General features: G+C 37.4%; 2 protein-coding genes across 9 annotated transcripts; one reads left to right on the plus strand and one right to left on the minus strand.

Moving 5' to 3' along the window:
* Positions 1 to 716: 716 nt before the first annotated feature.
* mol (dual oxidase maturation factor 1 mol) lies at positions 717 to 9,011 on the plus strand. 5 transcript variants are annotated; one of them, XM_065304735.1, is made up of 8 exons: positions 717 to 1,248; positions 6,572 to 6,749; positions 6,815 to 6,872; positions 6,957 to 7,091; positions 7,459 to 7,890; positions 7,945 to 8,158; positions 8,218 to 8,430; positions 8,489 to 9,011. In XM_065304735.1, exons 2-8 carry the CDS (start codon positions 6,585 to 6,587, stop codon positions 8,532 to 8,534), a joined length of 1,263 nt encoding a protein of 420 aa, XP_065160807.1. In that variant the 5' UTR covers positions 717 to 1,248; positions 6,572 to 6,584; the 3' UTR covers positions 8,535 to 9,011. The 5 variants fall into 5 exon arrangements, with proteins under 5 accessions (XP_065160807.1, XP_065160810.1, XP_065160808.1 ...); XM_065304738.1 differs by lacking the exon at positions 717 to 1,248 and adding an exon at positions 5,710 to 5,838; XM_065304736.1 differs by lacking the exon at positions 717 to 1,248 and adding an exon at positions 5,869 to 6,040.
* Positions 9,012 to 9,146: 135 nt separating this feature from the next.
* On the minus strand, positions 9,147 to 14,499 carry tadr (torn and diminished rhabdomeres). 4 transcript variants are annotated; one of them, XM_065304714.1, is made up of 11 exons: positions 14,307 to 14,499; positions 13,751 to 13,946; positions 12,188 to 12,468; positions 11,987 to 12,124; positions 11,771 to 11,925; positions 11,471 to 11,712; positions 11,075 to 11,380; positions 10,831 to 11,018; positions 10,530 to 10,686; positions 10,281 to 10,463; positions 9,147 to 10,032 (listed from the first exon to the last, which is right to left on the minus strand). In XM_065304714.1, the coding sequence occupies exons 2-11, from the start codon at positions 13,929 to 13,931 to the stop codon at positions 9,875 to 9,877; spliced, it is 1,989 nt and encodes a 662-aa protein (XP_065160786.1). In that variant the 5' UTR covers positions 13,932 to 13,946; positions 14,307 to 14,499; the 3' UTR covers positions 9,147 to 9,874. The 4 variants fall into 4 exon arrangements, with proteins under 4 accessions (XP_065160786.1, XP_065160787.1, XP_065160788.1 ...); XM_065304715.1 differs by having other exon boundaries at positions 13,751 to 13,955; XM_065304716.1 differs by having other exon boundaries at positions 11,093 to 11,380; positions 13,751 to 14,499.
* Positions 14,500 to 15,915: the final 1,416 nt, after the last annotated feature.

The following is a 15,915-nucleotide window of genomic DNA, read 5'->3' on the forward strand; positions in this document are numbered from 1 at the left end:
CTTGTCTAGAAAAACGGTAAAGTGGGTTATCGGCAATCTTCATGCATTATTTTTGGTAATACCGACTTAAGTGCTTTTACGTGAAATGCTAAGAGTGCATGTCCTTTACATGGCTGTGTTCATTCCGTTTGAATCATCTATTCAACTAAGAACAAACACGCCTAAGGCTAAACATACACAGTATTCCACTGTATTTAAATTGTAAGAAGATAGTGAAGATAAAAAAGTGAATATTTCACAATAAACATCTAAAATCAATTTTTCATATCTGGTCACATTGAAATTGTAAACATTGAGTATAGTTTTGCGGTCGGAATGATACAAACAGCGAGAGAGAAATCTTAAAACTTGTTGTTTTCATTTACGCAAGTTACTTTCTACCAAAACACTAATAACACGCTAATAAAACGCTTAATTGAATTCGCTACTCCAATCAAATATAAAACTTTTCTTTGAGTGATAATTCTACACGCTACTAATTTGGTAAGTACTATGTAAAAACAAGTTTTTATAGTTTTTTGAAGATGTTTCTTTAATTGGTTGTTTAAAAAGCACTAAAAAGGGTTTTTTAATGGTTTTAATTCATGCGTGCGCGCGCCGAGTAGGCTGAATGAATGGCGCGAGTACGGGCGAAGCAGAAGTGTGAGTAAAATGACTAGATGATGATGGAATTTACCGACTTTCGCCGAAGAAGGCCGTGGCTGCACGCTATTCTCTTCAGTTCGCGTCAGTCATGAGCCAGAAGATGGAAGGTTTCACGCGTTTTCACGGTTTCACTTCTAATTGCTCCTTGTGCGAAGTGCGAGCGTGAATTCGGGTGGCGAATTCGTCCGACGAATTGTCCGTAGTCCGTCCCGGCCACGACCTACCGCGCATGTGTTAGTTACTTAGTCAGTGCGCAGGTAGGTGCGAGAACAGAGAGCACACACACGTGAAGACAAATGGTAAAAATCAGCCGACACGCCGTGATCCGGCGCGAGTTAATACAAACTGGATTCGGATTTCGGTTTTTTGTTACCGGAAGTTATAAATGAGTCTTTTACAATCGTCATCACCTTGAAACACACCGCGCAGACTTCGTTCGCAAACATTAACTCAAGATACATACTTAACACACGGTCATATTGAGATTAGTTCGGCGTGCATAAATTTGTGTTGTGATTGTGTGTGCGATTCAATATGAGTGCAAACTAAATACAGAAAAACACAAGTACAGCTGGTTGAAACATCTCATCATCATTTTCAGAGGTAAAATTTATGTTTAATATTCTTGTTTGTAGAACACAGCTAATTAATTAATAATTATAAAAGAAAATAATTGAAGTGATATTTAGATTTCACTCAATTGGAAACTAATTTTATTTGTGTGTGAGTAAAAATGGCATAACCTAAATATAAGATTAATCATGATGCAAATAATTCTCGGAATATCGAATGCCAGTTTAGTTTGCAGTTGCATTTTATATTTCGTCATATTGAATGCAACTCTTTGTCAAAACTTGACACGCTGATGATTCTTGCGTGGCCTTCGATTCTTTCGATCATAATAATTGTAAATAATACAAAATTATTTTCTCTTCGTATCAATTCAGTATTTATTTTTCTTTTTTTCTTTATGGTCACATGTCAGTTGTCAATCAGCTATGCGGCTGATTTTCAATTGTTTTTAATTACGAGTACGCCTTGACTCGCATGTATTTGTGTGTTTGCATTGTAATTTCGAAAAGAAAAATATCGCCAATGAATCGGTAATTAGTTTCAAGGACAACGGATTGTTTCAGGCACGTTTTTTTTTAATATTCATTTAGGTGTATTCAATTAACAACACTAGACAATAGATTTTTTATTTTATTATTAATGAAATCGTGCGAATTTTTAACAAGCTAAAAATCATTTTGCAAAAATTATGTCTTATTAAATTATTTGCACATCGAGAATTTTTTCTCAAAGTTCAAGATTTTTAGTCTTTATTAACTCACAGAAGTTAATTAAATTAAAACTTTGGTTCGAAAAAAATTAAATGACCGCTAATTGAAGGTCAAAATTTTGCATCATGTGATCACGTATTTGGTTGCTATGGTAACGGCATCGCAAAAAGTTTAGAATTGTTAAAAGTGTTAAATTATTGCGTGTGTTAATAAAATTGAAAGGTATTCAATCGTAATTACGGTAATTAATAACAATTTAATTCGATACGCAATATAATAAAATATATAACACAAAAAATAAACACGTAAATAACGATTGAAAGCATTTGTAATAAATAAACACAATTAATTGGAAAACTGATGCAATTACTTGCCAGTTATAGTTTATTTTGTTTTAGTTGTGTACTTTCACATTCTGAAAATAAAGCTATAAGAATACAACACAATACCGGCATAAACAATAGCGAACTGCATCTCACAGAAAACTCACAATTTGCAGATTAAGCTATATATTAAATAAAAGTTGCGGCCTACATTTTAAAATCACATTCACAATGAGATCGCAGAAGTGCATTTCATTTATTCACGCCAAACTTTACTTATTGTTTATTAGAATAAATAAATACAAGTAAATATAATTACAAAGTGCACGAAAATTGTAAGAAATTAAATATAGGAGTGTATTTACTAGACTGAAACAATTTTGTTATACATTATACAATTTGGTTTGGTGTTGGCAGCCATTTGAATAGCGAATGGCGAATATATTTGTAGGTTATGTCATTTTGTTATGTGCGACCGACTACTAGTGCTACTTTTGTTACTTTAGCCGAAATGCGCATTAACGAGGTGGAAATGAATTTATTGCAATTGAGGCGGCATTACATAAAATACCAAGTGCGACGCTTTCGGATTATTGCGTCCTTTTTGTTTTGTTTTATTCATTCCAGGGAAATTTTGGATGTTCATATTTTGAGGTTTTAATTGTTTCGGCGCGTTGCAAAATACTATGACAAGTGAAATATTGTGGATTGCATTGTTCTTTATTATAATATAAAATATTTCACATAGAAAATATTAAAATTCAAGACCTAAAAACTTAACCTATCCTAACCTAACACATTACAGTGTTTAATGAAGATTAATTGAAGATAAATTACACAAAACCACTATTTTATTGCATTCAAATGCATAGTTGGTAAACAAGTGTAATAAAAACGAACATGTTGCTTTTTCAAATGGCGAAATTATTATATATGATTCAAACTTGATTAAGAATTGATTTATCTACACAATGCATCAGTTGCTGCCGTCGAATGTGAATATAATAAGAAGGCAAAACAGTGAAAATAATTTTATTAAAAAAATGATCGTTAGTAAACTTGACATACTTTCGCTGACGACTGCTGTGAGTAAACATGCGCGCACCGTGCACTGCACGGCGCACTTAAGTACATACAAAGTGTATTTATTATTTTATTGTGAATCACTGAACTCGCAACACAGGTAGCGCACACGCACGTTCTGGTAATATTCCCAACCGAGTGAAGAGTCACTCATCAACACCGCAACCTGGCAACCACTATGCGGTAAATGAATATTTTAGTTGAAATATGCAGCCATGAATCTCATAATTCATAACCTATAAAATGGTTAACTTTGTTTTTATGAGGTTATGCAACCACAAACATGGTTAATAATTGGATTGTTTCTATTAATATAATAAAACAAAAACTTGTAGTTGTTTGATGCAACATTTGTTAAGCTGTGAAGGTGTTTGATGTTCTCTCTGAGATTGGCTCAATGGCAACATGAGCAAAACCAACCTAAATGGTAAGATATTTAATGGACGTGATAGGAATGCATTATTTGCTTATATAAAGTGAGCGTTAGTGATGCATCTTGTCAGTATAACATTTTAAGCACAGTTATTTTACGTAATATGGAAATCGAACGACAAAGATAAAAACAACATTGATTGAACCAGCTTATTGGTGTGACCTTCTCGTCAAAAATGTTACCAATGCCGTGGCGGAAGGTCGATGAGCTACGAGGAATAGCGGTATAATAAACATATCCAATAACAACAAATTATTTATTATCTTCCAACTATTGTACCTACTTATTACAACATCATAACTTGACACATAAAAAAAAACAATTAAATATATTTTTATTATGATTATTTAATGTAAAATATTAAAATAATTATGTTTTGTTATTTATACAAGAATAGTCTCAAAATGTAATTTGTTTATAGTTTTTCAAAGTGTAAATGGTAATGGTAACTATTTCAACATTTTAACGCTACACTTGATTGCGCGCCATAAGCAATAGTTTATTTAATGGATGAAAATTCATCGCGTTTGTTGGAAGATTGGTAAGCCAATTTTCAATTCGATTGCTTAAGTTCATAAACAATTTTGATTGTAAAAATTGATTCAATATTGTGGATTTTGCAAGGAATACCTTGGCTTCAATTTCCAATTCATATTTAATAATAATTCGAAAATGTGTACATAGCAACAACAAAGAATTTAGAACGGTGTGAGCTTGTGAGGATTGTTAATCATTTGATATAATTTTATTGGTCAAACATCAGAAGTTTAATGATCATAATAATAAAATATTTGAATCATGGTCAACAATTCTTTATTATGTCCGATAAATGTTGTCCAATATTTTATATTCTGCAAATTTGCAAATAAATTTCTCTAATTTATTAATATTTGATATTTAGGCAAAAGAAATCAAGATTAATATGAATATTAGACTGCATTTATGTTTTTGTAGAAAATGTCATGGTATCACCTTGCACAGATTTATTGTTTATTGGTATTATAATATTTTATTTGTCATTTTACTTCAAGGTAAATTATATATTGATTTTGTGCTGGAATTGTAATCATATTAGGCGGAAATTGGATTTTTTTGTGACACATACAAAATGTACGTAAAAATATTCGTAAATTGTATTTGTACATTTAATTATTCGGTAATTTTAAATTAGTGACACATAATATTAAAAATCTATTATCTAAACCGCAAAATGTCTAATTTCTGGGAAATTTGGCTTACAAATTAATTTACATTATATTATTTACTTACACAGCTATAAATAGTAAAAATACAATTGTGTCGGAAGTTAAAACCACTAATTTGTTGTAGTAAAATGCAAAATTTAATTGCAAGTATTACTTAAACTTAGAGTTCAAATAAATTATTAGTAAAATAACGCTGTCTTTTAATTTGCGAGGTAAAAAGTCGAGAATATAACTAAGAATTTATTACGTAATAAAATAATTTAATTAAAATCTATAAAAACTGAGTTATAAAATAAAGAAGAAGTTGTTATAGCAAAGGAAATCATTAAAGTTTTGTAGTAATAATCTAAAATTAACGACCCACATCTTACCCGAAGCAGCCTTAGATGTTTCATGTTCAATTGAACAACAATCTTAAAATTCCAACTTAAAGTTGAAGGTAAAATCTTAATCGGCGCACAGGCCTGTTACTCAATCTAATAATCATAATAAAATTATATCTGATTTTGTGTAATACAACAAATATGAATATATTCTAATTAGTAAAAAATACTGTAATTACGATGTTTGCGTTTAAAGTTGAAAGAATGTCATGTAATGCACGCTGTTTCGCAACGATGAGAGGATAAGTGATTCCGCATCGGCGGACACTTAATCAGCTCACCTTCTAAACCGACGGAGGCATGTGTCAGGTTATTGTGAGTTATTGTAGTGATACAAACACACATGTAGCAGTGCGTTCGGGAGATCCGCAGAAGCGGCAGGCCATGGCGGTAAGGTCACCACACGGAAAGTGACTCGCGGCCTTGTCTGCAGAGGCTCTCTCCCTTCCTTCCTGCCCAACATTGTGCTCCATCGTTTTGTCGGTTTGTTGTTGAATTTTTTTCTCGCTTAATATCACTTCGATTTTACGCGGCGGCCGCATTTCCGACCACCACGCGATCGAAAACAATTCATGTCAGTTTTGCCGCGCTGCTTCAAAAAAAGTTTCATCACATCAGTCAGTGTGCCACAAGCATCTTTTTAAATCTCGCAAGATTAGATAAAGGATTATATTCTTTTAACAAGGTAAATTTTTTAATTAAATTTAAAAACATAAATTAATTTTAAAGTTTATTTTGATTTTAAATTTTATTATTGTTGTGATGTTGACGGATAAAAATCAAAAGTAATCGTGGGTAATCGTGCCGCGCCTTCAAACAACACGAAACTTCACTAACTTGACGCGTGCAATGTGCACATGCATTATTAATATGCAGTTCTTTTTGTTGACTGCTTTAGTTGTTTGCCATGTTCGTTTGGAGTGAGTCGTTGACTCGGTTATTTCTGAAGTTGTGGCATTCGCGGTGATTGTTGTGCAGTGTGATTAAATAAATTTCATGCGCTGCCTCACCCATTTGCTTTTCCGCGAACCCGGATCTCACAAATTCCGATTCGAGTGCTAATTATACTCGTGCTGCAAAATGGCACAAATGTGAGTTAAAGGTGAAACCAAAGAAAGAAAAATTACATCAACAAACAGAAAATTCCATAAATACAAAAAACTAAAAATAAAAATAATTTAGTGTTGTGTATTTATTTATAAATTAAATATTTCAGGAGTGAAAGTGCCATGAAGGGCTGGTTTGACGCATTCCGTTACGATGGCGGTCCAACCCTGTACAGTTTCAACAATCGCACGGCGGTTACCGGTGATGTTACGATCATCACATTCCTCATCATATTCTGCACCCTTTACGTAGCTTTCCTAATCATTTACCCGGGCATTCGAAAGGAGGTAATTATTTAACATGGTGTAATGTAATGTAATGATTGCGTGCAATTCATAATATGTATTCGCAGCGTTTTACGACATTCTTCACCGTCACGCTGAGCCTCTTCACCGGAGCGACGATATTAGGTAGGTGCAATTTCCGATTTAATATGACTCGCCTCTCCTCAAGGAGAAGGACGCACGCGTACACGAGCACGCATTCGATTTCAGTTTCCCTGTTTGGTTCCGGTTGGCACGTTGGACATGCGTCGATTGTGAGCAGCTACAAGGCATTCTCGAAAGAAAAAGTGGTCGCCGACATTGGTGTCTACGTGGGTCTCAATCATGTGAACATCACTCTTCAAGGTAACTGCGGCCATACAATCACATTACTTATGTACCTTGCGCGTGCGTAATACAAACGTTGCAAAGGTTGCAAGCATACCGAACATGTTGAATGAATTAAGCAGCAGAGGTGGATTTTTGCTATTTGGTTAAAAACAAGTTTAACTATACATAACACCGCGCACGATTACGGCAATAAATAATTCTGCCCATCCTCAAACGCGCGCGAATCGGATGCGGGCGACGCGGTAATAATAGCTACCCGCACGTAACGCGATTGCGCAATAGCTTATTATAGTCTTTGCGCGCGCAAGTTTTAATATACGTTTTTAATTAGTCGATTATATTGTGTGCGCTGTGTAATTCGTAACAAATTGTAATGCCGTAGCCACACCGGCGCTCAACGCGTCCTCGTCGGACATCGACTTCAATGAGCGTTTTTACTGGTTGACTTCGGATCAGATGGGTGACAGTTTCAAGGATGCACTCTTCAAAGGATTGCCGTATCCTATTCTCACAGTGGCCGAGTATTTTAGTCTTGGTCAGGAGGGGTTGTCTTGGGGCGGACAGTATCGTGCTGCTGGTTACTACGCCATTATTATGCTGTGGACGTGTTTTGCCCTTTGGCTGCTTATGAATTTGATGTTGATCGTGGTGCCTAGATATGGCGCTGTGCTAATGACCGCCGTTGGCATTTTTCTACTTTCTACTGTCTGTGGATATTTGGGCATGCTTCCGGATAACCCGTTGACGATTCACCTTGAAGGTCGCACGCTGTACTTTCATTTGGGATGGTGTTTCTGGCTTGTTTTTACTGCAGGTAAAAAAGGGAACAGAAACCGATTATTTTTCGTACTTAAATGTTTAATTTTAGGTTGCATATGCCTTGTAAGTGGTGTGATAATAACAACCACCGAAATAATCTTCCCCAATAGTTTTTCAACGATTCTCGAGGTGGATTACGACACCCCGTATGATCGTCACATTATTATCGAGGACAGTCACGGTAGGAGGTTCCAGAAAAAACGCGCAAGTAGCACGAAACTTGAAGACCCGCCGGGACTAAGTTTTGGCTCTAGATTACTGAGGTACGCAGAGTAGAGGAACTAGTTAAAATAATATTAATTACTGCTTGATTACTGCTCAGACGCCTGTCTTCGAAAACGCCCGAGAAGATGGTGGAGAAGCGCGGCGCCGATAATCAAGCGTTCGAGATGGAGCCGAGAAAGTCTTCATGGCAGTATCCGTTCCGGCAGCGGCACTCACTCCCCGAGAAGAAACTCTCTCGGACGATTTCACATGATTCGCTTTCGACACGACTATCACGAGAAGTTCCTTCGATTCACAAAGAATTTAATAGGTGAGCAAATAATGTCATTGACGACCATTTATGTGCTCATTCTATTTTTATTGTGCAGGTTAAGAAACAATTCCGATAAAATTCATGAGGTGTCGATGTGGTGACACGCCTTAGTAATATTTAGTAAAGCGTGAAAGTATGTTTGGATGATAAAATGAGGATGATGTGTGTTTAGGTTTTAGTTTGGTTACAAGTAGTAGAATGCGCGATTATAATTTTATTGATTCGAGTGATTTAAGAAATGTGATATCATTGTTATTTAAATCTCTGCAACGTGAACTGGAGGAGATGCAATTATTTAATTTATCTAATAGCTTGATAATTGATTACCGCATTGATACTGTTGATGAACAATGAACACACACAGACACAACGACGCCATAACTTATACATGCAATACTCAATTGAACGTGACAACAATTTAAGCGACATATTGATTTTTTTATTTATAAATTAAAGCTGGACTTTGAATTGTGTTAAATTGTGTTGAACTAGTTAAACTGCAAGCAGCTAATTTAATATTTTAAGTTAAATTGTGCAGAATGTAATTAAAATATTATTAAAAACACAGTTTAATAATTTTTTATGTGCACAGGAACTAATTTGGTTAAATTTATGACTAAATGTCATAGAATCACATTTGTTTAAAGAGCGTGCTTTTTAAAATGCCACACAAATAAAATGTCATGGAAATGAAGAAGAAACTCAGTACTAAATATTTTATCATTGCGTATATTAAATATTTTATAATACAACATTTCATATAATTAGTTTATGCATTTTGATAATAGAATCATAAATATGATGAAATTTATTGTTATTGCACCGACTACAGATAGCATCCAAAAGAGTATAGCTTACTTTTAAGAATAGTTGCCAATGTTGCAAAATTTGTCCAATTTATAAAAATATTTTCACAATTTTTGTGACTTAGAGGTACAGTCAAAGAGTAGGTAAATCAAAATTCAATATTGCATTAATGTGACAATCGAAACAACGCATAAAATATATACACGTTGATATTTTGACTACAAATATTTTATATCAAAACAGCGATCAATGCAATAATTAACTCTATCAATATTTTGTATGTTGAGAGCAAAATTAAGTAAATACTTTTGTAATAGTATCACAGCATTAACCACGTGCTCGTCAAAGGATGCACCAATAAAGCCATAATTTAATACATTCTTATACGTTACGTATTATGGTGTTCCAATATACACAACCGAATTTTGCGAATGCACTGATTACTTATCCACATCGGTTATATATTATAAACAAGTCCGAAGGGGCGACAGTTATACGCTCAGAGTTGATTTATACGAATAATTATGATGTCTTAGAGTTAAATAACTTAGTTTCTATAAGATAACAATCATTATTACTCATTTGGATCGTCTGAATCATAATGTAGAATGAGAAACTCATCGTCAGATTCGTGTCATCTTGGTATCAAGATGCTATCCATGTCGTAGATCTTCTGTTGAGCATAATGAGCATTCGCTGTGGATGCGATCGAACATTCTGTTTTTGTATGGTAATGATGTATTTGGTGATCGGTACAACCACAACATCCACATTTCACGTAAAATAGGAGACCTGCAACGAAGTAGAGCGGAATATTTATATAGCAATGTCAAATAGAAGTCAGTTATCTTGTTGTTGCAAGTGGTAAACAAATGTGCCTGCAGTATTGAATTAACCTCCGTCGCGTAGGCACGTTGTATTTTGTGTGTGAAAAGAACTCTTAGACATTTTGTGAGTTGTGTGCTGTTTAACGGATGATTAAAAGTTTTACTTCAATCAGGTACGTGCAACAACCAACCACGTTTTGTATATTCACTTACCTGCGCAAGTCCATAACAAGATCGCATGCCAAATTTCGAAAAGTAATGTAGTTAGCAGCATGGCGTTGAGTATGATGGCGATAAAAGCGACAAAGGGAAATACGAGCGGCGATTTAACGAGACTCTCGGGATCCGGCGCACTCTGAGGCATCGTGCAGATGGTGAGCAGACACGTTGCAATGCCTGTAAATGGATTATCTTATTACCCGCGCAGATAACAAGGCTTTCAAATTGATTAAGCAAACTCACAGAACGCAACCACGACGTTCATCGAAAATTGATTATACGTGATTCCGACGGTTAATAACGCCGAGAGTATGCAGAGAATGAATATCAAACAAATCACGACGCGCCCTGTCGTTACCGTCGGCGATTTATTGGTGCTGAGAATGTTGACGTTGGCCAACTGGAAATAAAAGTCCATATAAAAATGTTAGTAGCACGCCGCGAATAGAATGCATAAATCACATAGTGTCGGTTTCCTGGAGAATAGAGGCTTGAAAAGCTCCTTTTATGTAGTTTAATTTATGTGTGCGAGGGTGTATAATACCTGAATGCTATCGCGGTATTCTTGAACGGCGGCGTCAATATCAGTCGCGCTGTCGGAGTCTTCCCCGTCGCTGCAATTCGAAGTGACGGGTTCGTTGGCGTCGCTGTCGGATTCGGGATCAGCCATCAAGTCGACGTTCGCCTTACTGTAGTGATCTAGTAGTAAATACTCCTTGTCGTCCGACGGACCTGAAAATAATAATACACTCGGTTGTCAATCAATTCGAGAGATTTGGAAAACGCACGTTTCCGGGTCGTCCCACCATTCCGGACGTCCGAAGTGGTCATGGTGACCTTTGCCTTCTTCAAATAACTCGGTAGCATATCGTAGAATTTGCTGATCTTAGTCGTTTCTGGCTGCTGCAGTTTGCTGTACCGCACTGGGCCTTGCGTGTTTCCGAAGCTCATCTCTTCAGCGCCCACGTCCGGTTTGTACCGCAGGTACAGACCACAGATCGCTTTCAGCGCGCACTTGAACAATGCGGCAGCGTTGAGCATTCGCACCAAGTATGCGAGCGGGCAGGCAAACGCCAGGATCGACGCCAGCGAGCCTGCGAATTCAGCGAGAAAACAAAATTAGTCGATGGGTCTTTTGTTCGCTCGGTTGTGAAAAGGTTTTTGTGCGCGAGGTGAAAACATACCGGCGGTGAAGATCGCCAGCACCGGTGCGCCGGTGAACGCGTTGCGGTATAATATCGGCGACGCTAAAACTTTCCAATCGCGTCCGGCCAACTTCACCAATAAATTATATAACGACGGCATTATTTCCGTCAGCGGCAGGCAAACAACGCAAATCGTGAGCGCCGCCATCACCGGTCGGGCCCAGTCGACGTCGCGCACCTCGAATACCCGCACGAGCGGGATTGCGATTCCGGCCACTTCCCTGCAAAGTAGATTCCTGATCATATTTGCTGCATGCTTGCACTTAGACGGGTCATTACCGATAATGCGACATTAGAGTGAAGATGGTAGCTATTAGGGAGTAGCAGCATAGAGGAATTATCACAAGTGCGAACATTTTAATTTTCTTCGCCTGTAAGGCACTCGGAAACGAATTGGTGAAGCCGTAAGAGCACATTGCCGACGTAGTCAACAACTGCAATTTTCATTACTCACATAAACACAACTAAATTTATTTCTTAAAAATAATAGCTTACGCATCCCCAAGATCGTTTCCCAAAATCTTCTTTCCAATTCCAAAAACTAATATCAGTGTGATATCCACCGACCACAATAAAGAATAAAAAGCTAATCGCAATACTTAAAAACAACAAGATGCAGAAATAGTGTGATTTCTGTAAAAAAAGAAAGATTCAGTTGATTTAATTTTAATGACGCGAAAAAGATTCTTGTCCTACCTCTAATCCCAACATAAATAGCGCCGTTACGATCGCGATGATTCCAATTCCTAGGACATCTGGCCACGGTTCCCCCAAAGAATGCGATTCCAAGCCAAACAGCCATTCCCTAGATCTTTGATCGCTCATGTAATCCATGGTGGCACTGGCAACCCGGGCGCATGTTGCCGCCGCCGCCAGGTGTTGCAAGACGTTAAGCCATATTTCGAAGAACGTTAATGTGTTTACCACACCTTTGTGACGATTTATTTGTTTTTCCGCGTTGCCCGAGCCGCATAAAACTGTAATGGATGTTTTAGTGGTAGGTAAAAATTACGTGCGCTAAATTTTGCATAGTGCTTTTAAGCCCACTGCGCTAGAGTACAACGCTTCGCATCGTTTTTTGTTGGTGTTTATTTGCTATTAAAACTTAATGGCTTTGTATAATACATTAGTTTTAGTATTTCGCCTTTTTTAAGCTTTTATTTCTTTATTAATTAGCTAATAACGATAAAAATTCTTGTTAAATATTCTCATCATGTAATAATTTTATCTAGTAATGTGTAGATTAATATTTTTTGTGTCTGTGCGCGGTAATAACTCATAATGATTAATTACAATTTGACACGGAACTTCTAACTTTGCACGACGCCATTTTAGATTCATTAATATGCAGTCATCCATTAGGGTGGTCCGATATTAAGCACGGACCATACACAGAATCAATTATCGGAATTGACCTATAATCCTTCAATCCAGGACAATGTAATGATTCCAAATTGCGGTGTAAATAAAGGTCGCATTGTTTACTCTGCGATCGATTTGTTCCCGTCCTTAAAACAACACATATCACAGAAATGTCTGACATATTGACCGAATCATGGCGTTAACATATCGAATTCAACAAAATATTTCGTGGATAATTTTGAAATATTAAAAACTAACTTAATTCAAAACTTTTAATCAGATAAAGGCCTTTTTATGTTGTTCTTGCAATCTTATGAGATTTGAAAACTTTATCGTACATCGCAAAATTGTACCACCTACAGAAATTTATCGCTGCTTTCATTGTCGGAAAGTTTTATTGCGCCAACTTTGCAGTAGAACATGAAACGGCGATTCATTGCACACTCGCAATTGGTTTGGTTAAAAATTACCAACGTACTTCTTCAACAAACTTTGTCAAACAACCATAATATCATGATATATTTAAGAAAATTCTCAACTAATCTCGACGAGCGGTGACAGTTTCTCGTGGGATTTGTGTTTGAGAAGATATGACGACGACGCGTTTAAACATTAACCCGTTGCGAAAGAAACAGGCGCAATTAGTAAATCCGCCTCTGGCACATCATAAATTTGCTTCACCCCCTAAGTTCAGCCATCATAAACAGAAATGTGTTCACTTAACACGTCCGCAACTCATTAAGGGGATGCCACAAATCTTATGACTTCTGCTACCAATTGCTCTTGTTTTCATTTCTCGATTTCATGTGTAATTAAACAATTTGATATTTATACAGGATGTTCACTAGGTAAACACAATTAAAAATGTAAAATGTAATAAAATATTTATTAAAATACCTGCAAACGAGACAGCGATTGCCGTAACTGGCAGCGCGACGAGGGTGCCGGCGCCTGAATATTCGGAGGCGGCGAGTACCACTAACACAATGCTGCCCAGCGCCCAATGTGTGCCAACGCCGCCGTAATTCTCAATTCCCTTCATCATCAGGCTGCTCCACGTGATTGCAATGTGTATCATTCACGCAGCGTGTACCTGCAATCGCTAAACACCTATATCTCACACTCCGCGTGCATTATTCGACGCGTTGTTGCGCACGGATGTTGATGACTTGACAAATTGCTCCACGGACAAATTAAATTAGCCAGCGAAACCAGCGTGTAGCTAATTTGATTTCGTATTGCACACACGTACCTAGACGCACGGTTTTTCTTTCTTTAAACTATCGATTTTCTTTTAGTTCGTCGAATGTTGTGTAATGCATTATTCTACTTCAGTAGTCATGACAACTGGTTCAAACAAATGTCTACGACAATTGCATCGCAACGTGCGACAAGCAACGCATACGAATTGTGCGGATTGGGCAAAGTGCACAACCTTTTTCCGGGTTCTTACCGTCGGAATGTGAATTTCTCTATGGGAACGATTTGGATCGGGGCATTGTATCCGCGCACGACTAGGTTTTAAATGGCGCGCGTTGTTTTTTTCGTGCGTCGGTTCGATTTGAGCGAGCGTTTGGTGGTTCGGGACGGAAAGGGCGAGCGCGATGCGTGCGGCGGCACGCACGAGGACCTACTGCGGCTGTGGCGGCGGCGGCGGTGGCGACGACCAGCCCTAGCGGCGCGGCGGGCGCGCTCCCAATGTGGGAAACGAGGCAAACAGGCGCATTCGCGTCGTACAAGCGCCTTAAAGTGGCGTGACTTTTCCACCACTTTCCACCCTATCCTTTTCTACGTCAGTGTTTCTCGCGAGTGCTCGCAGGATACACGGGCACTGTAATAGCTAGCGGGCAGATATGTTTTTCAATTCTGCAATCCGGACCCGCAGTGGCAGTGGATTGGTCGATAGTGGCACATAACGCAAGCGCCGCGATTTTCCATCTCTGCCACTGTGAAACGTGTGACGCGGTATATGCTTCTTGTAAAAGCATCGAATCCGTCCAAACCCCAACTGACACTGGCGTATCGATAATGTTCAACTTACGCTCCCATATGACTCATACGAATATTTCTCCCCAATGGTTATGATAAGTGTTTTTGTTGGTTTTGGCATTAAGGTGCAGCAAAAACCAACGGAGTGGATATTTGCAGAATGCGGCAAATCAGCTATTTTATTGATGGCGAAAACTTTGCAATTCAAATTTGCATTATTACGTAAACTGCATTTGCGACTTTGCATTTTGCATGACAATCTGTAACTCCCCTACAAGTACATACTAAAGTTTATATTAACACATCTCAAGCGTTTACGTAGTATCTCTTTTAGAAAGTAAATATATTCGTGTATATTTTAGAGTAAGAAATTTACATAACATAATGTAATATTTTTCTTTTAGCGCGGACGCAGTGTAATTTCCTGGCAACATATCGAACACACTGTAGAGTTTAGATTTATTTGCACAAGCAGTTTAAGTTGCGAAGAATCTGCTGCTTGCCTTTCTTTTAAATCTAATTTTCAAATCGTGTAAATTTAAATTTACAAATTGGCACCTTGTTATTAGCACTTTTATTTCTCTACAACAAGTGTAATTACAACATTCAACTACAACTTACAACTTGCGTAGTATTACGTAATAGTAAAAAATGTGAACGTTTTAAGATGAATATAATACAGTGTTCGATAAGATAAATGGTAGACAATCACAATTAGACAGTGTTTAGAAGTTTGCTCGTCGAATTTGCTGTTGTGGGAGTAAACCAGCGTGATTCAACGCCGTAAAAATATCCCTTCTTGAAATTGAATCCGTTGCTCGCGTGTACACCGGTTGCTCATTTGGGCCAAACCATGAGCTCCTGGCTAACGCCCGCCTAATCTGGAAATCCTGATAGAACGGATTAAGGAAGCGGGAAGGAAGCGTCGCCTCAAGTTCGGCGTTCCTCAAGACGAATGGGTGCGCATAGCGGCTCGCAACTTGTCCCTGCACGAGTGCACACACCATCAGCAATATCCCAAGCATGAGACAAGATAAAAGATTCTAAAATTTAAAATATACTTTCCTTACTAT

Source organism: Atheta coriaria, unplaced genomic scaffold (genome assembly GCF_025399875.1).
Source record: "Atheta coriaria isolate IRGN ID8LTWV9N9 unplaced genomic scaffold, Caltech_Dcor_3.1 hic_scaffold_6_pilon, whole genome shotgun sequence".
NCBI lineage: Eukaryota > Metazoa > Arthropoda > Insecta > Coleoptera > Staphylinidae > Dalotia > Dalotia coriaria.